Source organism: Mirounga angustirostris, unplaced genomic scaffold (genome assembly GCF_029215605.1).
Source record: "Mirounga angustirostris isolate CCGP_5_RB_7025 unplaced genomic scaffold, mMirAng1.0.hap1 SCAF_10, whole genome shotgun sequence".
Lineage (NCBI taxonomy): Eukaryota > Metazoa > Chordata > Mammalia > Carnivora > Phocidae > Mirounga > Mirounga angustirostris.
The window spans coordinates 43,444,521-43,471,945 of record NW_026991718.1 but is presented as its reverse complement, the minus strand read 5'-3'; the positions used below and the strand labels follow the sequence as shown (position 1 = coordinate 43,471,945).

The 27,425-nt window shown below is 44.2% G+C and overlaps 2 protein-coding genes across 7 annotated transcripts in view; one reads left to right on the top strand and one right to left on the bottom strand.

Moving 5' to 3' along the window:
* CTNNA2 (catenin alpha 2) overlaps positions 1-27,425 on the top strand; it is a 969,847-nt gene that overhangs the window by 578,930 nt on the left and 363,492 nt on the right. The window lies entirely within an intron of this gene.
* Positions 23,143-25,674, bottom strand: LRRTM1 (leucine rich repeat transmembrane neuronal 1). The gene is made up of 2 exons (XM_045884672.1): positions 25,373-25,674; positions 23,143-25,102 (listed from the first exon to the last, which is right to left on the bottom strand). The coding sequence occupies exon 2, from the start codon at positions 25,041-25,043 to the stop codon at positions 23,475-23,477; it is 1,569 nt and encodes a 522-aa protein (XP_045740628.1). The 5' UTR covers positions 25,044-25,102; positions 25,373-25,674; the 3' UTR covers positions 23,143-23,474.

The following is a 27,425-nucleotide window of genomic DNA, read 5'->3' as shown; positions in this document are numbered from 1 at the left end:
CCTTACATGAGAGAGAGCCCAAGACCCCATCCAGTTTCTACCCGTTCCCAGATTGTGCCCATAGCCCTGCCCCTTGTCAGTTACCTCAGCTTCATTATAGTGTTAGTCTTTGCCCTAGAAGGAGCACAAGCTTCATAACGTAACTAGGGGGCATGTGTAGGCATGTTTTCTGTGTCCACCTGAGCAACCTTATGCCCACCTTTACATGTGTTGATAAAGCTCCTCCATCTGAATATTCATCCCAAATCCTAAATAAAAAGAAACGGCTCACTGCTGCTACTTGGGCAACCATGGCTTTGGACAGAGGAGGGTTTGGAAGTTAATTCCCGGTGATCTCCTTATTTGCTGCAAGGTTGCTTTGTGTGACAACTCCACCTGGGATAGTCTCTGTCTGGAACTTACCAAGGAGCAAACTCTCATTAGTTCAGTTACGTCTTTTTCCCTATTGGGCATAAAGTCTGCCTCACCCTGCTTCCCCATCCGTATTTCCCTTCGGTCCTGCCTATAGGCTGAGCTTCTGCTCAGTTGGCATATTCTTTTTCAATTCTAGAGTGGCTTTGTTGCCTGGAGAACTTCTCAGCTCTCAAAATTCATATAGCACTTCCTTGGTGAATTTTTAAAATTTCTCCTGAAAGCATCTATTCGTTTTTCACTTAGGGTCTCCCAGCCCCTTGCACGTACCTGGGAGGGCATCTTTGTATCTCGTCCACAAAGTGTGGTGTATAGAAGGTGTATAATAAGTGCTTCTTTGAAGGATTGTTTTGGAAACTTCAGAGAAATCTATTCTTGTTCCTGGAGTTCTCTCTAGCTACTGGCTTTGCTTTCCTTGGTCCCTCCTGAGAAACTGCCTCAAGTCAGACCCTAGGACCCCGTGTATAGATGTGTTGGTTGAACCTGTCCCAAAGCTGCAAGGAGCAGAAGGTTTTTCTAGTGATAGCTCTTTTGTGTTTAATACCAAAAGGCAAGATTATCATCGACCTTCTACTTGCTCTTAGAATTTGCCACATTGGTCAAAACACGTCATTACATGTTGTCAGACTTTGAGAGAGAGCATCTTTCATTTTAATTCTTTGCATGATTAAAGTCACTCAATTACCATTCAATTTAATTAAGTGGCTTTTATGATATAATTTTAGTGAGGGGGGAAAATGATCAGTCATTAAAATGATGATTGAATAATGATTTTTTTTTTTAATTATTGCAGTAGGTAACAGGGAAGAGTCTTTGGGATAAGTTTTGCAATAAAAAATCCTTCTGGTAGTCAATAAAATGTGTTATCAGTAATGAAAAAGGAGTTTTTGATATTGTTAATTAATAAGTGATGAATTAGTGTGGAACCTGACACCTGATTTACCCCAGAACACTACCCTGGGAAATTATAGGGAATATTAGTCTGTCACTCTTTACAAAATTTTTCCTTGAGAGAGCAAGAGATGGGGGGAGGGGTGGGGATGAATAAAAATGGGTAAGCTTTTAAAGTAAAAATTTTCAATTGTAGTTTAGCACTCAAGCAAAACTAATTGGTTAAAGAAAATACATGGTCTACATTACTGCATGTTATAGAAATATCAGAATTGATTTAATAGCATATATTTTTCTCTCTTTTTTTAAGTTAACAATTGATACTTTAAGTTGTATGTCATAATATTTTCTCCCTTGTGAATTTCATTAGGAAATTTCTTTTCCATTCCCATCAGTGACATCCTTTGGGTTGCTAAAAACTAACTTGGTAATAGAGAAGAAAAAAATTAAATAATTAATAATGGGGTTCTTTTTTAAAGAAAAGTATCCTAAGTGTGTATATTTTTAATACAGCTTACTGGATTTTTTTGTTTTTCTGATCCAGGAAGAGATAGTCTAAAAACCAAGAAATGCCCAGTTATTTGACCTTGGGTTGTGACACCAATTCTTTGAATGTAGTATCCTACAATTCAGTTCAATTCTGATACTACCTGAAAGTCCACTAGTTAAGGACCAAGTCCTTCACTAGACTGCCCCCACTTCAGATACAAGCTGCAAATCTCAGGGTCATCTGCACTTCTGACCAACTGGCTACAAATTTGTAAATTCCCACAACCCCCTCAGGCTCCATAATTTTCTAGAACTCACAGAATTCACTGAATGTACTCTACTTAAGATTACAGTTTTATTTTAAAGGCTGCTCCTCAGGAACAACCAAATGGAAAAAACATATAGGGCAAGGTCTGTGGGTAGTGGGGGTGTCTGGACACAGAGCTTCTATACCTTCTTGTGAAATCTGACACATCACTTTCCCAACACATGAATGTGTTCACCAGTCAGGAAGCTCTTGGGTGTCCAGAGGTTCTAGTGGGATTTTATTATACAGATATGATTTATTGAATCCTTGGACATGTGATTGAACTTAATCTCCAGTCCCCCTTCCTTCCCTAGAGGTCATGCTGGCCCAAAGTTCTAACCCATGCAATTGGTCTTTCTGATTGCCAGCCACCATCCTGAAGCTACCTCAGAGCCCCACCAGGAATGGTCTCTTAACATAATAAAGACATCCTGTCACTCAGGAAATTCCAAGGGTTTCTGAAGCTCTTTGCCAGGAACCAGGGACAAAAACTAGATTTTTTTTTTTTTCAATCTTACCACAAACTTATTTTATAAAAATTTTTCGGATTTAGCTTTTTGAGGAGTTATTAAATCAGTTCAAGTAATAGTTTTAAGGTATCATCTATGTGCTGATTACCTGTTTTGGGAGGCGGTAGAGTCAGGAAAGTATAAGTTACGTTTCCTGCCTAGAGGTTTATTTCAGGAGACCAGATGAACGTGTGGACCATGGTAACACTAAAGAGCCACCCATGCCAACCAAGCACTTTCTATTTATGTTCTCAATGTATCTTCATAACCACCTCATGTAGTCCAGGAAGATAAGTAAAACACACTATTAGATTCAAATGTAGGTCTGTGTGACTCCAAAACTATAATTTTCCACTAGTCTATATGGTAATATGGAATGGAATTGAGTTATATTGAGAGGTAGAGGGGAACTGGTATTGTTGGTACAAGTTCAGAGGAAGGAAGCTTGGTGGTGGTTGGGGGAATCTGGGAAGGCCTTGTGGAAAAGATTGGACTTCGGAACTTGAAGACTCTGTAGAAAATAGACCCTAAGGGAGAAAAGAGAGCGTCTTTCTGATGAGAAGAACAAAATCAGTGTGAGTATTCATGGATGAATTAAATTTCTTTCCTTGAATACTCTGGTTATAGGGAGCTCACTTTCCCTTGAGTGCCTCTGTTCCATTCTTCATCACACTTTAATAGAAGATACCTCCTTGCCACAAGCCATCTCAGCTATCAGATACCTTCTCCTCAGAGCTCTCAGTTCTGTCCTCTCTAAGACAGTTACCAGGAGAGTGAAAATTTTTCTCCTGACCCAGGAGTCTGCTTCCTACAAGTTAAACCAATCCAGTCCTTGCCCACATTCTTCAGACTACATGGTTCTGAGATCATCTGTCACTGAATTGTCTTCCTGGGTTGGATGGTAGTTAAGGAAGTCTCTTGTGGGGTGCCTGGTTGGCTCAGTTGGTGGAGCACGTGACTCTGGATCTCGGGGTTGTGAGTTCAAGCCCCAATGTTAAGTGTAGAGATTACTTTAAAAAACCAAAATCTTAAAAACAGTCTGTTTTGACATCAGAGATTGGGATTTGAAGTGCTACCTGCCATTTACCAGGTATGTGAGTAACCACCTTAAACCTCAGTTTCTTCCTCTATAACTGCCTTGGAAATAGTGAAAATTATGTGAAATAAGAGAGCGCCACAAATAGAGTTAAGTATTCATTTTATACGGTCTATTATTAGAGTACTGTATCTGTTAGCATTTGCTCTAAAAAACAGACTAAAATTTAGTAATTTAAAATAAAGAAATTAATAGCTCATGATTCTGTGTGCTCACAATTTGTGCTGTGCTCAGCTTGAAAGTTCTGATGATCTTGGGTGGGATCCTTCATGTGTTTGCCATCTACTGGTGGTTGAAGGTCTCACGTGTCTGGTAGTTGGCTGGCTGCAGGCTGTGGTTCTGGCCAGATGTTTGCATCATCCATCAGGTCGCTTAGGCTAGTTCACATGGTGAGGGCCTCAGGGTCCCTAGGAGCAGCAGAAGGACATGTTCTGTTGTACAAGCCCTTTCTAAGTCTCCACTGGTATCATAGTCCACTGCTTTCCCATTGGCCAAAGAAAGTCCAGAGGTGGTATTGCACCAAATGTCACTGATGTAGGGAGAGGGAAGAATTATGGCTAATCTTCTAATTTACCCCAGCCTGATTTTTTTTTCTAAAAAAAAGCATTTTACAGGCAATAATAAAGGATAGATTACTCTGTTGGAGACTGAATTTGCATTTATCTCTCATCACATATGTGATTTTGTACTTCCCTGTGTGTATATTTGTGCATTTGGGGTGTGTGTGGTGTTTTTGTGTGTATGAGAGAGAGAGAGAGAGAGATGAAGAGAGGAAGGAGATGGGAAATTGATGGGTGACTAAGATGGTTAAGCCGGAGAAGAGATTACTGAGTCAAACAGCCTTGGTAGCCTCGTACCTCATCAGAGCAAGAGGAACAGAGAACAGTCTCTAGCTCAGGCAGCCACCTCTACAGCACTACATGTCCTGATGATGTAGTGGAGATCAAGGGTACCAGACTTTTCCCTGAAAGTTAGGTTTCTTCCGTTTGTCTTTTCATGCTGCAAATATGTGTTAAGTACTCTCTCTAGGATAGGTATCAGCTTGAATGCCGTCCAGTTTTGACACAGTTACTCTTTCTCCCGGTCATCGTAGACAAACCGTTTTGCCTATCTTCAGCTTTTTAATCTATTTAATGAGGGTGTTAGATTTTGTGATTTTGAAGGTATCTTCCAGCTGGGATACTATACAATTTTATAATACTAGTTATTTTCATTAAGTGTGTACATCTTCTGTCCTGGCTCTTCAGCTCTTAGCTTGTTTTGATGGTACCCACCAATGGTGGAATGGAATACTGACAAAAACAAAAACTGGACCAATAAAATTGATTTCTATGGGCAGAGGCTTTTCATGATCCCTTATATCTTATCACAAAGGGAGCCTTGGGCCCTTTTACTTTTCTTTGCCTAAATGAGATACAGTGGTCAATGCCCTGAGACTTCTGTCATAACCTCGCCTCCTGAGTGGCCACCTGATGAAAATGTGAGGTTGTTCCACCATAAGGTAGGGATCAAGTTCCCTTTTCTACCTATACCTGTTCAACAGTGGAGACGTTTGTTAGATTTGGAATAGGAGGAATGGCATTAGCTCTGGGTATTGGGCATTTACTTACCTTCTCTAAACCTCAGTTTTCTCACCAACTGAAGAATACCTCCCTGAGTGCTATTGTTATAAGGAGTAAATGACATAAAGGCCAAGGTTAGGACCTGTCTCCTTGTGTGATTTCAAACAATATTTGTTTTCTTTTCTTCTCTTTACCTCTTTGCTGAGCTGATCAAATGGGATCATATGTGTTAGCTGCAGCACTTTGTAACTCTAAAGTACAAAACAAATCAGAGATTATGATTACTGGCGCCAGCCCATGCTCCCAGGAAGTTGGAAGTACCGGAAAGTTTTCAATGCTCAGAGATACCCAGCTGTGTTAGAGGCAACACTGGGGGTGGTCCCAGGTCTTCGCCTCCAGTCGACAGCTTTGTCCACTGCGACTTTGTGCTACTCAGTTGTCCACCTACCACCCTGGGGAGGTCAGTGTATAGGCGGGGGTATACATATCACCGTAAGTTCTAGAGCCTTAGGTAATACAACCAAAACATAAGCACCTGCCCTTGATTTGAGCCCTGCAGGGAAGCATACATTTAGATAAAATATTTCAGGGATAGGGCTACTTCACCCACCGGTGGAGTGCCTAACCCTGGGTCTTGCATAATCTTGTGCTAACCTTCTCCTTTTCTTTTGTCTTTTACCCTTTGAAACAGACAGCAAATTTTTATTGGCAAAGGATTCTCAGATATATTTGAAAGGCATTCAGTGAACACTAAGTATTGTTTATTTCCTTTGGTAAGTTGTTTCCCCCCTCAAAGGGTTTCTCTTTGAAATGCTGCTTGGAAATACCATCATTTCTCTTTGCCTTCTCAAGAGAGCCATAAAATGCTATTGGCTATTAGCTGAAATGCTGCCTCTTGGCTCCATTGATCCAAAGGGATTTGGGATCCCCAGGGTGACCAGAGATTACTTATACACAAGTTATATTCAGAAATGTCCCTGGGTGCTTGCATGGGATCTGCATTGTTAAGACAGTACTTTGTTAAGGCCCAGGCCAGGGTTATGAGCTCATCAGAAATTCAAAGACTAAGTCCATCCAGCATGTTGGATGCAAGACTATTAAGTGATTCACTTCTGGAGGTGAAGTCATTGGAGCTCATGATAAGGGCAGCTTCTGAACCTATGGGAATCAAGCCGAAGTGATATTCCAAATCAGTCTTTGGGCATATAAAGAATGAGAGAGAGGCAGGAATAAGCATCTTACAAATGGTTTTAATCTGAAATACACAAATTGGCTTTAAGCAGGAGGGCTTGAGATAGGGGCTGAAATTACTGAAATGTGTCATTAAAGGGTTTTAAGAAGTCATTTTCTAAGGAGTGTACATTAGTGTCTGTGGGCATAAAGAATCAAAGAGCAAGTATGAGATAAACTTGGCAAAGGGAATAACCTTACAAATGTAATCTGAGAAGTGAAATTTTAAGTATTTGAGTTGTTTTCAATGAATATTGTTTGATAGGCTAGGAAAGTACTCACTTCTATGGCATGGCGCAAGTTACAGTAGATGATGACAGGTTGTATATGCTTCCCCTTGACCACCCCACTCCACTGCAGCTGGGGGAAGCTGGAAAGTGTGTCCTTGTGCCCTCCTAGAGCTGGAGAAGCAGCTAGCCATTTCTCTATCCTCTGCATATAATGAATATTTAATAAGAAGAACAGAAGAGGGGAGGCAAAGGAGAGGGGAGGGAAAGGAAGGATTAGGAACGAAAGAGAAGGGGACAAGGTGGGGGGGAGGGGATAGCCGGCCATTCATAACCATCAAGTGATAGATTCTAGGCAGCATGCCAGGCATTTGTGCTTGCATTATCTCAGTTTCCCTGCCCATGGCACAGTTAGTGTGAGCAGAATAATTTTATTCATGACAACACAAGTGGAAGGCATTCTGCCTTCCTGCTTCAACAGCAGTTATAGCAAGGGGCATTGTAAATTCAGTGGGACTGAATTTAGTTCTTACTGGATGATTTTAATGTCTTAATAAAGAGTTCTGGGGCACCTGGGTGTCTCAGTCGGTTAAGCGTCTGCCTTCGGCTCAGGTCATGATCCCAGGGTCCTGGGATGGAGCCCCGTGTGAGGCCTGCTTCTCCCTCTCCCTCTCCTCTGCCTGCTGTTCCCCCTGCTTGTGCTCCCTCTGTCAAATAAATAAAATCTTAAAAAATATATATATAAAAAATAAAGAGTTTTTTTTTTTTTTTTTTTTTTTTTTTTTAAGAAGATGAGAGAAATAACAAATAACAAGCTGTCTTATTAGGGAGTTAAGGAGGCCTAACTTTAGATGGTACAATGCTGCCAGGTGACCCCTTTCAAGTACTTCCTTCTCTTTAATAACCTGAGACGATTCTGCAAGACCTCCCCTCAGGAGGCCTTAGAAACCACTCCCCCTGCACTCTTCTCCTTCTAACAATTAGTATAGAGGAGCGATAGAAAAGTTGTTAGTTGTCTTCCCACTAACCCATCCTGTTTTTAAATAGGATACATTCCTTATTGAAATGGAACATCACAACATTACAAAATTGCATTCTAGATTGTCTTGCTGATTAAGTATCTATTTATAAAAATCAAATCAGGGGCGCCTGGGTGGCTCAGTTGGTTAAACGACTGCCTTCAGCTCAGGTCACGATCCTGGAGTCCCGGGATCGAGTCCCGCATCAGGCTCCCTGCTCGGCGGGGGGTCTGCTTCTCCCTCTGACCCTCTTCCCTCTCGTGCTCTCTCTCTCTCATTCTCTCTCTCAAATAAATAAATAAAATCTTAAAAAAAAAATCAAATCATAGGGCGCCTGGGTGGCTCAGTTGGTTAAGCGACTGCCTTCGGCTCAGGTCACGATCCTGGAGTCCCGGGATCGAGTCCCACATCGGGCTCCCTGCTCAGCAGGGAGTCTGCTTCTCCCTCTCCCGCTCCCCCCTCTTGTGCTCTTTCTCTCACTCTCTCTCTCAAATAAATAAATAAAATCTTTAAAAAAAAATAAAATCATAGCATGCTGTTGAGCACCTTGCCAGTGCATTTGGCCAATGCTTCCCTTTCACTTGTCGGCCTCTGGGCTATTGCATGTTGTGGATTGTTTTCTTGATAGCCTCTTTCCGTTCTGCCTGTCAAATCCCACCCACCTCCCTAGACACAGTACATAGTTCACCTTCTTTTTCAAGCCCTCTCCCCAAGTCCCTGAATCTGGAAAGCCCTTCCTTTTTGCTGTGTACTCAGGGGACTTTTATACACTGTAGTATGCATCATTTCCTGCCCTTGGTTGTCATCGTATGTATGGACGTTGTACCTGTGCTATTGGTCTGTAAACTCTTCGAGAGCAGGGCCATGTCCTGCTGTCTTTGCTTCACTCATGGTACCTCGAAACTAACTGAAGGGAATTGATTCGAGTGAGTTGTCCCCTGACCAAGAATGGTGCGTGATGGAAGAAATATATGCCTGGTGCATAAGTAACTTAGTAATATACACAATGAAAAGAAGATATCCTGGGGCAGTCCACACTGACAAGCATGGGTGCTAAGGTCTATGAGTGTTTTAACACCTTCTGGTGGCAAGAGGAAGAACCACAGTGAGCTGAAGCCATTGGGAAAAGCTTCATAGGTGTCTTTAGAACTCTAATTGGATGTTGCATCATGGTGCAAATTTGAATGAGTAGAAGAGGAAGGAGAGGAGAGAGAAGGCAGGGGCATAGGGAGGAAGATAGAAATGACTTCAGGCTCCTGTGGATTGGTTCGGACAAACCAGGAAGACCCGTAACAGTGCCTTATGTTTTCACCAAAACTGACAACTTAAAAATTGCTGTCACCTATATTACTTTATGTGATTCCACCTAGTAAGATCCAGAGACCAAATTCTATTTTTTTGCGAATAGCATTGCAAAGGAGACTCACGGTGTACGCAGTCAAAACCTACTCCAGTGGTACTAGATCTGTGTGAACCAAAAGTAATGATGATGAGGAGAAGGAGGAGGAAGAAGAGAAGGATGAGGACACTGATCCCCAGAGTCCTGAAGGCTGAAGCAATATAAAGCACAATGCCACATAAAGAAGGGCACAGATTTTATCTCGTGATGTATGCTCCACTCACAGCTCTGATAAGAATTTATACATTTATATGTAATCTGTGTTAACCAGGTCAAAGTTCAGTGCAATATAAAGGCATTCATTGCATTCACTTAGTGCTTCAGCCCCTTTGAGGACACAGCTGTGTGGGTTTAGGCAATTATTTTCTTAATGACTTAATCACCTCAGGATTCAGTCTTGACACTCAAAGCATCTCCTCCACCAAGCCTGTTTATGTTGGAAACCTACAAGCTCATCTTAAGGCTTTTGCCCTAGTTGCTGCCCAGGGTCCCCCCAGTGATGGTGTCAGGAATGAGGGATATTTACCTGAAGGTGAGACAAATAGTTGAAACCCCGTGGCCTCCTTAGCATAGGGATTGAAAACCTCTTAGCGATCACCAGAAATTTATGTTTGCTGTTGGAAAATTGCTTTGGGAAATGATGTGGATCAGAGAAGTAAATTTTCTGTCAAGATAAACTTTAGTAGTGAGCAAAGCAAAATTTGGGGGGAAAAAAGATCCCTAGGTGTTTTATCTGATTTTTATTAACATTCTGTAATATTTACCACAGTTGTACTCTGTGAGCCAAACTGTCAGTGGAAGCACTGAACTACAGAGAAGATTCAGGGATTTCTCTAGAGAGGCTACCTCGGTCTCATTTTACAAACAGAAGCTGTTGATAACAGATGTGTTTCAAAAAGCCGGCAGCTTTTAAAAGAATTAAGGTGAAACATAAAAGCCCTAAAACCCCACCAAACAGAGACCCGGAATCCACAGCCTCTGGACTGGCCCAGACTTTTTCCCGTGTCTCCAGAAATTGCTGTTATTCAGTCTGCACAGACGGTGGAGTGCTTGGACTAGCAAGGGAGGGGAGGGAGCTTGGCAGGGCACCAGCTCCAAGCACGATTCTTCTTTTCTTTTTCCCAAAGAGCTGAGCCTGGTAAAAAATAAAAACACAAACAGACCCTCTCCCTCTTTCCCATCTGCTTGCATCCCCGTTCTTTGGGGTTGGTAGCCCTGGGTGAACCCGCAGAGCCCAGCAGGCTGCTGGCTGCTGAATGTGTTGCTGGATTTTGCTGCAGTTCAGGGCTGCTTGGCCTGGGGTCCAGGAGCACTGAGTGTCCCCAGCCCACAGATATGGGACCAGAGAAGTCAGCTGTGCATGAGGGCTCGGAGAAGCAGCACGTGCACTTTTGATGGCAGTCATATGAGGCGGTAAGTGATTATAACGGAACCAAGATTGACTTCTGCCTCCACCTTCTAGCAGAAGTCTCAATCAAAGGTCTCTGGAGATGGAGTAGGTATATGCTGCTGAGGAGAGGCATGCTCAGGAAAAGAGGACTGGGGGGTTGAATCTGGTGACAGATCTGGGAAGAACCATTGCATTGAAACACACACACACACACACACACACAAGGAAATTCCCTGAGACAAGTCTTGGACCATCACTGTGACGGGGATCTTTGTAACCTCCTTCTTAACTAAGTATTCCAGCTGATTTTAATAGAGAAGGTGCTGTCTCTCCTTCTTCCCGCTTACTGTAGTTGCTAATTTATACCCCAGCCTTCCCCTCTATGGAGAAAATTTTTACATTACTAATGTAATGTTCTCTTTAAATTAACCTCGTAGAGCCCCTTTTCAGAATCCATTTCCAGAAACTAGCTGTTCCTGATGCCTTTCAATCCTCCCCAAGTCTATTTGCATAAACACACGGTGTAACTCTACATTGGTGATGCAGGTTGGGAACAAACATTACTTGAGAATTCACTATCCACCAGCATGTGGCGGGCACAACGCACAAGATCCCTGATACTCTTCCCAAGAACCTGCAAGGAAACCAAATGTATGTCCATTTTATAGATGTGGACACCAAGTTTCATAGAGGTGAAAAAAATGACCTGCCCAAAGGCCATTTGGTCAGACTCTGTGCCACATGATGAGGGACAAAGTCAAGTGAAATGAGGGTCCATCCCTCAAGGAGTAAACAGTTTAGTTGCCTCTCCGCTACATATGCTCTAGACAGAGGAGCCAGGAAGGACTCAATTCAGAGCAGTGACTAGCAGGGATGTTAGTGTCTCTGGAGGAGAGTTTGAAACGTGGCCCTCTAAAGTCACACTGTGTGGGTGGCCACCCACATGTCACCACCCTCTTCTTCTGCCCACTGCTTATATCTTTGCATAGTACCTCAAAGCATTTGAAATTGTCACTTACATTATCTCCTTTAATCCTTACCAGATTCTGGTGAAACAGTATGAGTGTGGATTATTTTCTGAATTTTATAGACAAGGGAACTGAAGTTCAGAAAAGGTGATTTATCTACGTCAGTAAATGGCAGAGCCAGGACCAGGATTCTGTCTGTTAATTCCATACCCATTTTCCCCCCTAATATATCATAAAGCCTCCAAATAAAGACAACTCTGGGAGGTGTTGATGCAGGAGGGGCTGATAAGACCAAGTTCCCAAATTATATGCTGCTGTTCAAATAATCTCTGAATTCTAGTTTTCACTGTCAAAAACCCAGACCTCCTTTGACCGTCTCAAAGTCTTCAAATGGTGACCTGCCGTAATGCTTTAACCTTTTACTATTGTCTCTTCCCCATGTTAATCATTGTCTATCTCAGTGTTTCTCAAACTGGTTTTTTTCATTATCTTCTACTAAAGAGATTTTTTACACATTTTTTCCCAGTTGCCCTCTCTGAAATTTTAATACCACACATTTATTGTGTATCTGTTTGTGTACTCTGTATGATATATATACCTGTGCTGTATACATATGGGTAAGATTTTTTTTTAACCCTCTCAAGAACCAGTCTTTACCACCTTGGTTCAATATTGCCCCCACTGGGAATGCATAATGTAACTCATTACTATGAATTCAGTTTAAAAAAAAAGAGGGAAGAGAAAGAAGTGAATGAGGAAGAAGGAAGGAAGAAGGAAGGGAAGGGAGGGAGGGAGACTGGCAGGGAGGGGAGATGGGAAGAAAGAAAACAAACAAGTCAGCAAACAGAAGGTGGTCCTCAATTTCCCAGTAGCTATCCCTTTCCTTGCAATATAGATTCATGTGTTGGGGCTTCACTTTAGCCAGAGTATGCCAAATAATGCCTGTCCAAAGCAGGGGCAGAGCATTCTCGAACCATTCTATGAATGAAACACAAGGAACGGGCAGTGGTTTAAAACAGAGTCACCTCTCAGTGTAAATTCCCTGGATGCAAAATAGTGCATCCCCTCTGACCAAACCTAGTCCCTGTCGGTGGTGTTGGGTAGGTCTCTAAGGAGGGTGGAACCTCTCCTTGGGGGAAATTTGATGAATTCACCATTTTACCTGCTGATAAGCAACAGTAAAGAAGAATGTATTGGAAATGACTCCTACTCCCCGCCCCCCTTAACTCCACACCCTGCCTACTAAATGGGACAACTAAAAGGAAAGCCAAAAAATCACTACTACCCTTGAGAAAAAAAAAGGCCTGGACAGGTAGCACGGACCTGCCCCGGGGCCAGCAGCAAATTACTATCAAAACTGAACTTATATTCAGCCTCTTGACACATGAGCTCCTCTCCCAGAAGAGAGTCCACCTCAGATGTGTCTCCTTTCGTTACATTTGCTTGAGCAACATCAAACTGTAGCTGTTAGTACACAGAGAAAAAACATCTTTAAATAAACACCAGCAAATCTGTTACAGCTGAAGATGTATGCGCAGTGTCCCGGGGGCCAGTATGATTTAATATTGCTGGTATTAAATAAGAGTTTGGGAGCTGGATAACAGTTGCAAGCCGTGTAGCAGCTTTCTACCTTCAGGAATTAAGTACACAGAGCAAACAGCTCTGATGTAGAAATGAGTTTTGCTATATCGTCAAAGACTCCTAAGAACCACGCTGGCCATCAGCCTTCAGCTCACGGGGAAACTGGATGTTGCCACACCTGCACGGCAACACAGAGGGGCATGCACACGCATGCGCATCTTGCAGAGGTGGGTACATCCACCAGGGCTGCCTGCCCTCAGTGGTAAAGCGAAGCCAGTTCACAACCAGATCAAAGTCAAACATGAGTGTAGAGGCCGAGGCCTGAGCCAGTAGCAAATCTATGAAAAAAGGCCTTCAGACTCCATCTTCTGCCTCCTTATCTTTTCCTTTCAAACCCAATGCTTTCAGAAACTCAAAGTTTTGTATATCATCTTATCACAGAAGAGAAAGCGGGGAGCATGGCTTTGGAGTAGAACAGTCCTGCCTGGCCGCGTGACCTTGTTTTATTTATCTTTTATTAACAATATAAAATAATATAAAGCAAAACAAAACAACAAAAAAAACACCATCCTTATCTAGCACCTACCATGTACCAGGCACTGTTCTAAGCACTTTACAAAGAATAACTTATTTATTTAATTCTCAATACTAACTTATTTAATTCCCATAACAATCCTGTCTCCATTTTCTAGATGAAGGAACTGAGGATCAGAAAGGTTAAGTAACTTGCCAAACTCACTCAGCCAGGATTTGAACCCAAGCATTTTGTGTCCAGAGTCAAGTGCTTGACATGCTCTGATGTAAGTGACCTTGGGCAAGTCACTGAACCTCTCTAAACCTCAGTTTACTCATCTGTAAAATGAGGATATTAATACTTCTCTGGAAAAGGAGGGGTGAAGGTTTATTGCAGGGTTTAACTGAGAAGATGTTAAGGACTTAGCAGGTTGCCAGGCACCTAGTAAGGAAAATATTTTAATAAGCACTTCCCAGGGGGATGGTCACCTTTCGTTACATGGAACAGGATGAAATGGAGGTCTCTTCTGCACACATTCATGGTAAATCTGGTGAGTCTAAATTCGTCACACAGTCCTCTTGCTAAGGCCTCTTCTTCGAGTTAAATTGTTCTGTTGTTCACTCAACACATATTTACTTAATCCCTACACAGGGAACGTTGGGCTACTTTGATTGAATGAGTTGACCAATAGAGTTAGAATTTAAAAATCTGAGTGATATGTTACCTTTAGTTCCATTTCAGTTACAGTGTGGTTTCTCAAGACTCTTTTTCCCTAGAGCATGTTTATTCTTTTCTTTTTGGACCTTTATGATTTTTGAAATAGTGTGCAAAATAGGATCAATATGAGAAACTCAGATAAAAATGACCTGGACGGCAAGCAAAGGAGTGAGGCTGAATTCCAAAAAGGACCATTATTCTTAGAATAAAACACACACAACACATACGCAGACTCAGTTGCAGGGAAATATGGATTTTACCACAAATGCAATCACTGTGGAGCAGAGACAAAATCATACAGTGCATGGTTGTTCTGCAGCTGAGAGACAAGTGACAGGATTGCCTTGGCCATTTGGGGACACATTGTTGCACCGTTCCATTAATTGTGTATAACTTGACTTTTTTGGACCTTTCTGTGGCAGACTAATGCAGCTCTCGCTTGCCACTGACTGAGCCTTCTCCCTTTTCTCCAGGGATGCTTACCATATCTCTGAGATGGAGGTCCCTGCCGCACATAGTTTGCAGTATTCAGAATTCTTCATTGAAGATAAACACACTGATGGTGAACACCTAACAATACATGATTTTTAAAGAAAATACTGGTTTAAGGAGACAAAGTATGCTACAAGATTCAGTCTTTATCCTTGCTTTATTTTAAGCCCTTAAACTATTGGCAGACCTGGTCTTACACATGAGCAATGGTCTGTGTTGTTTCATATGAGGGGAACAAGGGAGGATCTCTTGTCCAAATATACATCACCCAGCTGCTTCAGCACCTGAAGTTCTAACATTGGAGCAATTTCTTTGTTATTTCCCGCAAAGATCCTTTTTTTAAGCATGCGCACGTGCATGCACACACACACACACACACAATTATCACCATCCATCAATTTTTTACTGGGACTTAGTTTTCACATTCTGTAAAGCATTAGTAGCAAAGGAGTGGACGGCAGTGGTCTAGTGGAAAGGGAACTTTTGTTCTGGGGTATTTGGAAAGAGTTGGCATCTATTTGGATGTCTCTGAGGCATCATAGAGGCTCCTGGGGCAAAGAAAAGAATGTCAGGCATGGGCAGGGGTGGGGGCACCAAAGGGGCAGTGGGGCAACTCTGATGCCAAACCTTGTCATTGCTGGACTCCAACAGGAGAAGGAGAGGGTGCAAGAGAACCATGTGTGCAATGTGTTCTCCAGGACTCTTCCTGGAAGACTTATTGATTGATATCTCAAGCAGTGAAGGAAAGGGAAGCGTTGGAAGGGGAAGGGCACAGAATGTAGAAGAGGTGATTCTGGGTGTCAGGCCTGGCAGTAGCCTTGACCTTGTGCAAGCTGCTTAACCTCTTCCCATTGGAATCTTCTTGTCTTAAAAAAAAAAAAAAAAAAAAAATGGGACAAGTTTGTGTCTGCCTTGTGAGATTGTTGAGGGAATTAAAGCAAATAGAATAATTAATTGTAAACAGTACTTTGTAAATTATGGAGTGCTCAGGGACAAATTACAAGTCCATCTATGCTTACACATCTTTCTCCTAATATCAGCCCCACCAAGTGGAGTCAAGGTGGGAACTCCTCACTTGGCAATGACTCTGTCCCGCCCAGCCACCAGCCACCGTGTGTAAAGAGCTGCAGTCAGACCTGTGGGTGGGGACAGTCACTGAGCTGCACCTGTTGTGACACTTGTGATCCTCTAGCTCGGTGCTTGTCAACCTTGGCTGACCTTTGGAATCACCTGGGAAGCTTTAAAAAATCTCCTCACCAAAGCCATACTCCAGATCAATTAAATCAGAATCTCTTGGGGAAGGACCCAAGGCACCCGTGTTCATTCAAGCTCCCCGGTGGTTCCCATGTGCAGCTTTCCCCTGGCTGAGCAAGAGAAGGGAGGACGCAGCTAGACAATGACTTATTTTTTCTCATCAAGTAGGGGAGAAATGGCTTCCCAGCATCACATTAGGAAGAAGAGAATAGCCAACGTGGTAGACCAGCATAAAGAAAGAAATGACTAAGGAGTTGAGTTGGTGTATTACAGCTACTTAGGATGATTATTTGAGCAATGTAATTCCCTCTTGCTCTCTTTTTCCCCCCTCCCTCCCCTCCCCCACCTCTGCTCACCTGGCCTTTTACTTTTCTCCCATCTCTCCTTCTTTCTTTCCCTCCCACCTCTTCTCATGTTACAAAAGGGCTCTGAACTCCAGTATTCATTGTAACTGCGTATAATATAGTAAGTTATTTTAGGAGCCCTGTACAGATATTTTTCCATACTGCTTCCCTACCTGCCCCCACCCCCATTCTCAGCCCCCACCCCACCCCCACCCAGTGGCATTCATCAGCTTTTTTTTTTTTTTTTTATTGGGCCTGCTTCAGAGTACATTCCTAAGCCTCTGGTCTCACGTGTGGGTGAGTGTGAGTGAGTCCTTGCTAGGATTTCCTTTTATCTCTTACTGCACATTCTGAAAACCCTATTTTCCCACCCACACCTGCTTGTGCTTTCTCATCTGTTTTCCAGCATCCCCACCTCCTCTCTGAAGCCCTTGTCTCTATGATTTTTTTATCTACCTTTTTTCATTCATATGTAGGCAAGCCTGCTGAATCAGAATATCTGGGGAATGGGAGTTTTAATTTTCTGTTTAAGTGACACTAGCTTGAAAGCCACTTTTGTTTCATGTTTTATTGTTGGGAAATGTGGTAGGATAGGAGGCCAGAACTGGAAGGGTTCTTAGCGAATACCTGGATGAATCCACCTCAAGGCAAAGAGACAGAGACTTAGCCCAGTAAGATGATCACCAGATGAACCCACGGCATGTGAGTAACACCACCAGGTTTAAAGGGCACGGCTCTTGAGTTCTGGACCCTGAATTTCCAGAGCAGTCACTTGACCTGGCCTGCAGAAGTGTTGTGATTAACCAGGGCCAGTCAAATGTGAATTGCCTTGTTTTTAACTGAACTCTCCAAATTCCTCATAATGTCATATGCCTATAAACTTCATTTACCTGTGTTGCTTTGCCTGGCCCCCAAATGCATTTCAGTTTGTGATGCCTGCGTCTCTAGACCATCCTGTTTCTAAGGTCTGTGATCATTTCCCTGATTAAGAATATGTCCACCCTACTCACTAGACAAAAAGCACATTGATTTTTTTACAGGGAAACCCATTCCCACCTCAGAGACATTCCAGGCTTGGTTGGAGAAGGAGAAAGCACGAGCAGGTCAGCTGAATTTGTTCAGACTTCCAAACATCTTCTGGAAGAAATATCATGTTTCTCATTTTCCTTCTTGTTAAGTAAATATCCACTGTTAACTTGATTTTTTTTTTCTGTTTCCTAAATGAGGTATTGCTAAGAAAAAGTGGGTCAATTGAGGGTTCTGACAAGTTTCGTCCCAGTTAATTTAAGTTTTGCCATATGTTCTCTGAGAAGTATGTGCTAACTACAGGTCCTCTTGCTGATTAGCAACCAACCTGAGGGTTTTTAATTTAGACTTTCAGTTTTCTGGCAAGAGAGAGGAAGACTAAAAGAGAATAAATCTGGGTGAACCAAAACTTAACTCATCAGAAAGGCTACTCCATGCAAAGCTGGAGCATAATATGCTGGTTTAGACAACCTCATTACTTTATACCATGGAGGAGAGATTCTTAACCTCAGCACTCTTGAGAGTTTGGAACAAACCATTATTTGTGAGGGGGCTTTCTTGTGCATTGTAGGATGTTTAGCAGGATCCATGACCTCTACCCACTAGATGCCAGTAGGCCCTACCACCATGCGTGAAAATAAAATGTTTCTAGACATTACCAGTTGTTGAGTGGGTGGCAGATTTGCCCCTGGTTGACAACCATAGAGACATAGTCCTTTTAATGACCAAGAAAAAAATGTGAACAAATCCTCAACAAAAATATATGGATGGATGCCTATACCTTACTCCCTGTGTCTAAAATCCTCTGGATAGAGTTTGGACTGGATGATTAACTGGATGGTTCTGTTTCTGGAAGCCTGGGAGAGGTATCCTCTGTTGGCAGAGTCTTGCATTAGCCGGTTAACAGAGATGAGAGCAAGCGAAGTCATTGTGAAAATTCCTAGACTCAAACATTGTACCTACATCATCCAACAAGAACATGTGACCATGTGCCCAGTGTCCAGGCTCAACTTGGGCTCTGCTGGGTGGAGGGATGGAAGGGAGCAACTATTCAAGGAAACAGAGATAGGGTATAGTGAAAAGGCCACCGGACCTGAATACCAGTGCTCCTCCCTGTTACGAGCTGGGTGACTTCGCACAAAGCACTGAACGTCTCTACACCTCAGGTTCTTCCTATATCGCTCACATATCAAGATTTAGGCAAAGGCTCCCATACTCAATAAATTTTATTCCCTCCATCTCGTTTACATCTCTGACTAAACCTTAAGGATGTAGTGGCCAGGCCATAGCCTCTGAGCAAAAAAACCAGAGACCTTTGGAAACTGGGTCTACTGAGGAAGGCCAGAAGATGGTGCCCAGTCACAAGTTAAGAATTTTGCTGCTTGGATCCCTGGGAAAAAATCAGAGTAGAATATTTTTAATGGAGAAATATGTTACCTAACCTTGAGATGGAACTTATTAGTTAGGAAGTTACTATCAAAAGAATGCATTGCCATTTGCTGGCTCTTACCAGTAGGTAGCAGGCTTACACTGTCCTACAGCAAGAGGAGCTCAAAAGATCCCCCAGCCTGCAAAGCATCTACCAAGTCGTTCACTGATGCCTGAAAATACCATCAGCCACCTTTACACTTTAATTGTGATTGATTTTATCAGGTCCTTTCTTGAGGAACAGTTTGATCATGGAAGAAGAAAGTAGGAGGGCAATTAATGCTGGAAAATAGTTATGTCATGTAATCCTGTGTATGGCTCTACATGTGGTTATATGAATACAACAATATATGCATGTGTGTATGCTTATATCTGTGTTATGTATGTAAAATGTGTGTGTGTGTCCCTAAACTTCTCTTAAAATGTATTTCAGGCGCCTGTGTAATAGTCATATTCCTGCTAACTCCTCATTATTTGTCATTCCATCAATGACAAAACCCAAATCAACCAACATAACCGCCCATCTAGGGGAGATAATGGATGCTTATTTTGACTACCCTGCAACATTATAATACCCATTCTCCAAAAAAGATATACATTCTGGCCTTTTGATAATGTTCTCTGTGAGAGAGGTATCCGATGCCTTTTATTTTACCAGAATATGTGACCCACCGTGTCCCCTTCTATGTGGCGATGCCAGATAGAATAGGCACCAAACTTGATAACAAGTCAGTTAACATAACCAAAAACACAGGCGGCTCCTGAGCCCTCCCGTGATCTGTGTGCAGTTGCTTACGAAACTGGAGAGGAAAAACACGTGGCATTTGCCCCTCTAATTATTTACACATACTCAGAAATGTGTTGTTGATGCTAAGTCATACCAAATGTCTGCCTTCCTGCAGGCAGGAAGGAAATGTAAGGTACTCTAATACTTTGAGGCGCTTGGGAGAATATAAAAAATGGATTTTAAAAAAGGTTTCCTTTTACTGGAATAATCTTCTTTGTGATGGCAACTTGTAGTCTTGGGAGCGTGGGGTGTGCTTGGGACTGGTGTTCTTAACCATCATGGCTAAAGTCTGAGTATCAGGGGCTGCTTTTTCTCTAAATGAAGGCCAAAGGATAGGTATTCTTTAACCTGCTCCCTCTGGCACAACCTAAAAGACTACTTGGGGCTAAGACTGGTGTGAGAGTGTCATTTGTCATCAGAAAGGACTTTTTTTCATATAAATATTTGAAAAAAAACCTCTATGCCATGGCTGAACTTTAATCCCCTGGGAAGGTACTGCAAATGGGGGTTAATCCATCACAATGCCCAGGAAGAGACATGAATTGTGGACTTAAATTCTTTTCAGATAGCACAGGATAACGATATTAGCACCCTCTGTGGGAAGAACACATAAAAAAGGTGCTACACCTTTAAAGAGGAGATTCTCTTTTAAATGCTCAGTAGTTCCCTTGGAGGGGTCAGAGCAAGTTTCTTGAAGCTTAAAGATAAATTAATTTGTGAAAGAAGAGATTTCAAGTGTCACAAAACCTTAGTTAAAACTACAGATTTCCCTTATTCTTGCCTTTCCCTGCCCCCTGTCCTTCTCTAAAGCAAGAGGTGCATGAGCATAAAATGGTGTGAGCTACATTCCTGTTTGTGTAGAGAACATATTTGCTACAAAGACACACAATGCAGAGATATACAGACACACAGAGTAAGAACAGAGTTTTCTATCGCCAGCATTTTCTCTCCAGTTGCCAGATTGCAGATTCCTCTTTACAATGATTTTTCTTTAGATGTACGTGGACTTAAATTCTACATATGTGATATTTAGTCATTTGGGGGTGGGGGTTTCCAGGAGCATAAAACAAGGCACAATTATTCTCTGGCTATTTCTCATGACCACAATGAAAAAAGAAGAATGAAAGAAAAAAAGGTCTTGGGTATAGGAGATAAACTCTACAGTCTCCAATATCTATATTTCTGGGGGTAGGGGGGACCTATGGCTCTGATGTTTGCCAGAAAGGATTTGCTTCTGGAAGCTTTCCCTATTAGCACACCAACACAGGTCTTAATGCACCAAGCTAGAAGTAGCCTTTGGCACTGGATTCCAGTAGTCTTCCTATGAGATTAAATCAATGGAATCCAAGGAACTTTCCTTCAATTGCCACAATTTGGGAATTTTTTTTTTCTAAAAAAGGGTATGTTGTCTTCTAGAGGAGATCTCTTTATTGGAATTCAATTACAGATGGCACACCCCTAAGCAAACCTTGTTCCTACTACCCCTGCCCCCTGAGGGATATGCTATTTAAAACGGCAGCCCCAAATTGTCATGCATAGTCTGAATCCAAAACCTTCTCCTCAAAGTTATCAAATAAAGCACCTCTCTTCTCACCTAAAAAGATGATATGAGCATGGTGTATGTCATAATGTCATGTTTTAATTAGAAACAAAGAAGATGAAATTTTCTGGTCAGGAGAAATGAGCTAGGGTGCATGTGCGTGCCTGTGTGTGTGTGTGTGTGTGTGTGACAGAGAGAGAGAGAGAGAGTTGTTAAACTCTACTCCCAAGGTTTAACATCTTAGAGCCATTTGCAAAGTATTTCTCTAGAAAGGGCCTCTTACATGCAGTATTATTAGGCAAATGGATTTCTCCATAGGTAGAAGAGAAACCTACTACCAATATTCAGCCTAAGTAAACCTCCTGGTGATGATATTCTGCATTTCAGACAGCTGATTTTTCCTCTTTAGGTAGGTGGCTAGAGGCATTTGCATTTGGGAGATGGTGGCCTGTGTGTGTGTGTGTGTGTGTTTCCCCCTTCCCTCTCCCTACTATTTGAATGTCTCGCTTGAAAAAAAAAAAGAAGGGAAGGGAGGGAAGGGAAGGAAGGAAGGAAGGAAGAAAAAGAAAGAAAGAAAGAAAGAAAGGAAGGAAGAAAGAAAGAGAGAAAGAAAGAGAGAGAAAGAGAGAAAAAGAGAAAAAGAGAAAAAGAAAGAAACATGTCAGGCTATAGAATCTTTCAGAAGAGTAAGCACCTGAGTTTGAAAAAGACTTCTGGGCATGGGTATCGGTTCAGTATTCACCATTTGCTCTCCATCTCCATTTATTTCCATCATACATTTGCTTAAAGTGTTAGCGAGTGAAGGACCCCTCCCATCCAACACACAGCACTCCTCCCTCCTTCCCTGCCCCACACCCACCAACCGCTACTACTCTTTAATTTAGTTCAGTAAACAACCTAAATTTCAATGATGGACGGGAAAACCTGTGAAGGGTGGGAGAAAGCAATCATTGATCCCAATACAGAAAAAAAAGTAAAAAAAAAAAAAAAAGTAAAACAACACAGACATTATACAAAAGGGCAATCTGAAAAGAGGCAGCTTTTCTGTTCTGGGCTAACAAATTATTCCCATCTCCGTAATACTTGAACACAGGATCAAATGGTGATCTTCCCCTGTCCCACCCCACCCCCATCGCTTCTGTATCAAGTCTGCCCCTAAAGTCTCCTGCTATCAGTCATTACCCACTAGGCATTCAACCTGAGGTAGGATTTTTCTCACTCTTCCCCAAAGTAACTAGGAGTGTGCTGTCACTGCCCAGAGCCCAAGCTTGCTGCAGTCTTCGCAACGTGCGGCCAACACTTGTATTCTGCCTTATTCCCCTTCTTCCCCTCAGTCAGATTGTGGTGAACAGGAGCTGAGGGTCTCTCTTTCACTTGGGAGAGTCCGGCAAAGGGCACAAATGCTACCACTCTGGTGAATCAAAGGCATAGGAGAATTAGGAGCTAGTGGCATTTGGGGGTGAGATTTTGAATTTATCTGAAAGATGGTTGTATTAAGTGCAAAGATGTTTCTTGTTCACAGGACAAACTGTCTGACACTGCCTCTTAAAAGCTATTTGTAATGATCTCTGCCTTCAGGGCTGGGCAGTGAGGCTCAGTCCTCACTTCCCTTTCACTTGCATTACAGTGAGTGTATCGCACTCCCCTAAAAATAATATGAAAGGTCTTGCTTTTCCCCCCAGTCATTAGTCATGAGGGGCTAAATCAACCTGAGGAGCTTTATTTGTCCTTCTTAGTATTTCAAATTGAGTCTGACTGCTATGCTCCTGAATTTCTGGATTTTCTCTCTGGCCACTGCACCCTCTCCCCCTGCCCCCCATACACACACACACACACACACACACACAAGGGAAGGACATTTTAACTGTTGCTTCTCTTTTAACACAGGTAACAGTTCATTTAGGTTACACCAGTCTGTAAAAACTGTAAATGCTATTTTATTTTAAACATTTTAGTTTACAAAAAAAAAAAAATCAATGATTGGTACCTTTTTACACTCTCAGATTCCTGAATATGGACAGATCTTCAAAGGAAGGAAGGAGTTCTCATATGAAATTTAAGATAAGACTGTCCTGAAGGTTGTGGGGCGGGGTTTTTGTTGTGTTTTATTTCGTTTTTGTTTTTAAGACACAATAAAGCTAAAATGTCAAGTCTCTGGGAGATATCTCCGTACAGTTTCAGTCAAGGAGCTTATCAGAGCACAGACTAGGAGAGACTCCAGCCTGGCGCTGGCCGGCCGCCCCAGGTGCCCAGGCGTATTTGGTAGCGCAGGGTTTGAGAGCCCCTGGGACAATCACACCTCGCATTCCCTTGCGGGCTGCTGGTGGCAGGTACAGGATCCATACTCATTGATGATCACCAGGGCTCCTTCAATGTGGTTCGGTTTGTAATCAACGTAGTATTCCTGGGCAGACATGGCAGCCATCTGATGCATGGTCTGTTTCTGCTTTTGCTTCCTGCGCTGCGTGACAAAGCACTGTCTGAGCTGCCTGAGGCTGGCTGGGAAACACTTCCAGGAGACATAGAGCACCAGGACCACGATGAGGAAGGAGAAGATGAGGGCCATGGTGCCTGTGACCACCTTGTGGATCTGCACGGCGTTCTCGGCGTGCTCGCCGCCCGGGAGAGCCACGGTAGCCGGCTCGTGCGTGCCGTCGAGCTGCCCCTCCCTGCCGTCAGCGAGCGTGGTGGCCGGGCTGGCCGGGAGCCCCAGGTCACTGTGGTTGGTGACGGCTGAGAGCAGGTGGCCGCTGGTGGGCTCGGCCCCATCCTCGCACAGGTGGAAGGCGTACACAGCGTCTAGGACGTCCTCGCCCTGCGCGTATTCCGGGCTGGCGCACTGCAAGTTGCCATCGTAGCGCCCCTGGAAGCTGCTGAGCCATGAGGCCAGGGCGCACACGTTACGCCCACAGTCCCATAGGTTCCCGGCCAGGGTGATGCTCGTCAGCGATTTCCAGGAGTTGAGGATCCGGGGCTCGATGTAGGTGAGGCGGTTGGAGTCCAGCTGCAGAGACTGTAGGTGCGGCACGGTCTCGAACACATGGGGCTCCATGTACTCGATCTCGTTGCCCGACAGGTCCATTTTCTCCAGGTTCCAAACCCAGTCCAGCGAGCTAACCACAATGGCCACCTTGTTCCTCTTCAGGCAGAGGGAGTGCAGGGAGATGAGACGCGGGAAGTGGGCGAAGTTCACCTTGACCAAATCGTTGTGCTCCAGGTGCAGCTCGGTGAGCTTGAACAAGCCGGCGAAAGAGTTGCGCGCCAGACTCTTGAGCTGATTGTATCCGATGTCAAGAAACTTGAGGCTGCGGCAGTCCTGGAAGATGCGCACCGGCACGAACTGGATAGCGTTGGACCGCATGTGCAGCGTGGTGAGCTTCCGCAGCCCATGGAAGAGGTCGGGCGCCAGCGCCTGCAGCTTGTTGTACGAGAGGTCCACGCTGCGCAGGTTGGGCATGGGCCGGAAGGTGGTGTTGGCCAGTTGGGTGATCTGGTTGGAACTCAGTGTGAGTTCCTTAACTCGGCGCAGTTTCTGAAAGGCGTCCCCCTGCACGGAGCAGATGTGATTGTGATCCAGATAGAGCCACGTGAGCTGCATTAACCCCGTGAACTGGCCGGCGCGCAGCTCCGAGAGGCTGTTGTAGCGCAGGGACAAGCCCAGCAGGCCGGACAGGTTGTGGGGCGCCTCGGTGAGGTTGAGCGCCTCGCAGTACAGCAGCCGCCCCTCGCACCGGCACAGCTGCGGGCACCCGCTGGGGGCGGCGGGCAGCATCTGAAAGCAGGCCCCCAGCAGACACAAGACCACCCCCGAGGGCCTCCTCAGCAGCCAGTATAGACAGAGATCGAGCAGCAGGAAATCCATTAGCGAGAATCTTTCCAGAGAGGCTGGAGAATGTCCATTGGAAGCGCTCGGTCAGAAATCTACATCATATTTTATTCCAAGGGAGGGGGAGCGGGGGAGGGGGAGAAAAGGGCAAAATCAAATAAATATATTGAAATAAAGAAGGACCCCCCTCCCCAAAGCCACACGTTCACCTCTAAGCATGCAGAAAGCTGGGCAGCATAGAAAGTTCACAGCCACGGAAAGATCAAAGAGATGGTGATTTGGTCCATGTTAGATGCTGCAGCAAAGAAAAGGGAGGAAAAAAAAAATCTTCGGGAAAGAATTTAATTAAAAAGTGTCTTACCCACCCTTTTCCAGAGAGTGACAACCTCCATTCAGCTGCTCCCTTTGTGTGCAGGCTAATTATATGCAGGGCGAGAGAAGACCCCTCTGTGTTTCCGAGGCAGCCCCGGTCCGCGGCCGGCGGATCTGGCAGGCGCACAATGTCTCACTTTGCTGCTCGGCTCTGGGCTGCAAGGGCGGCTGGCGAGGCGGGGAGGCGACTTCTAGGACCCGCAAGTTTCCCAACTACGTGCCGGCGCCGGGCTTCGCCTTCCTGCCGCCGTCCTTTCCCTCTGCAGTTCGGACTGTGACGTTGTGGGGAAAAAAACTCCAAACTCGGGGCTCAAGACTCCCCTGGATTTGACAGTCTGGTTAATGTCCGTCATTGGAAAGGACCGCTGACCGGCGCCACCTTTTACTCCGCGGAGACCGCCTGCCATTCGCGCCCGGGGCGGCTGCGGAGAGCGGGCTCGCTCATGCTTTGCGGGGAGGTGCGGGCGGCGCGGGCGGCGCGGGCGGCGGCGCGGGGAGCGGCGCCCGGGCTCCTTCCCTCCGCCAGGCAGTGTGCGGCTCGAGCTTGCACAGGCACCTACTGCTCACTGAGTGTCGTAAGCTGCTCACGATTGTGCGTCTTCCCGGAGCACCTCAGACATGGGCAGATTGAAAAGGGGTGGGCATAAAACCAACATTTTACCGAGCCACTAAAGTAATATATGTTCTTTGATGAAACGGAAAACACTTTCAGCTTTTTTGTCCATATTTCAAAAAAGGGGGAGAGGGGATGGAGATTTGGGCTAGCATCATCAACGACAAGATATTTCCAAGCAGGAAACTGAAAGATTCTGTTCTCTCCCCCTTTCCTTTTGGGGATGTTCCCCCCTCCCCCCTTTAAAGCTGTCTACGTGTAAGAGACACGTAGGAATCTGTAGAGAAATCAACATTTGGTCCTTTGCTTTAGGAAAGCAACTTGAGAGAAGATAGAGTAAAGCAGTGATTGTGGGGGCTTGGCTAAGATTTTTATTTTTTCCCTTTCCTTACAGGCACTGGGGTTCTGCAGTCAGCCAGCCCTTTTTAGTGGTAGATCAGGAAATGGTTTCTAAACCCAGTGGATTTGGAAAGCCATCCCGATTTGGTGGTATGAGACCAGTGTGTCAGAAACGTATGTCTGTGTGCACAGAGTCTTGCCTGAAATCCTGCGGGGACTTGACCATTCCCCCTAGATGTCTGTAAGGTCCCAAGTGGATTAAAGAAAGATTCTGCTGTATGACACCCAGGAGGGCTGACCCCAACATGCTGCACATGGTGATTACAGCACCCTGCAGTACCCTCTAGGAGAATATGCTAGAGAATAAGCAGAGAAAGGGTAGTTTAAACTATAACGAAGCCTACCCCCCTCCATACACATAACCCTAATTAAACTTTGAGACTGTTGCTAAACTGTGTCTTCTAAGTATGAAGAGAAGTCTTTGCCTGATTATTTCCATTCACAATCATCTGTAGATGGGGTTCTTTTTTTTTTTTTTTTTAAGATTTATTTATTTATTTGAGAGAGCGAGAATGAGAGAGAGTACATGGGAGGGGGGAGGGTCAGAGGGAGAAGCAGGCTCCTCGCTGAGCAGGGAGCCCTATGCGGGACTCCATCCCGGGACTCCAGGATCATGACCTGAGCCGAAGGCAGTTGCTTTAACCAACTGAGCCACCCAGGCGCCCGTGTAGATGGGGTTCTTAAAATAAGCTCTCTCTCTCTCGTTCCAACCAACCGGCTTGGAGAGGGTCTGTATGGCTACTGTCAGGAACCTGTTGGTCATTTGTTTAAAAAAGAGAGAAAAAAAAAATCCTCAGAGATGGCAGAGGGAAACCCTTCTGGAAGTGAGTGTGGGCAAGCTTAGCTTCTTGACAGAGATGCCCAAGGAGGTGATAGGGGGAATCAAATGTGAATCTCCAGCTCCTCTCTTTGAATTCCTATCATCTCTGCCTCTCAGGCATTGAAAGTAAGTGGGCATTATCTATAGTGGTACTCATTTTGATAAGAAAGCGGTGGATTACCAAAGCTCCCAGGCTGGATTGACTTTGGACAAG

Coding starts and splice junctions, on each gene's coding strand:
- LRRTM1 (XM_045884672.1), bottom strand. CDS start 25,043: ATGGATTTCCTGCTGCTCGATCTCTGTCTATACTGGCTGCTGAGGAGG.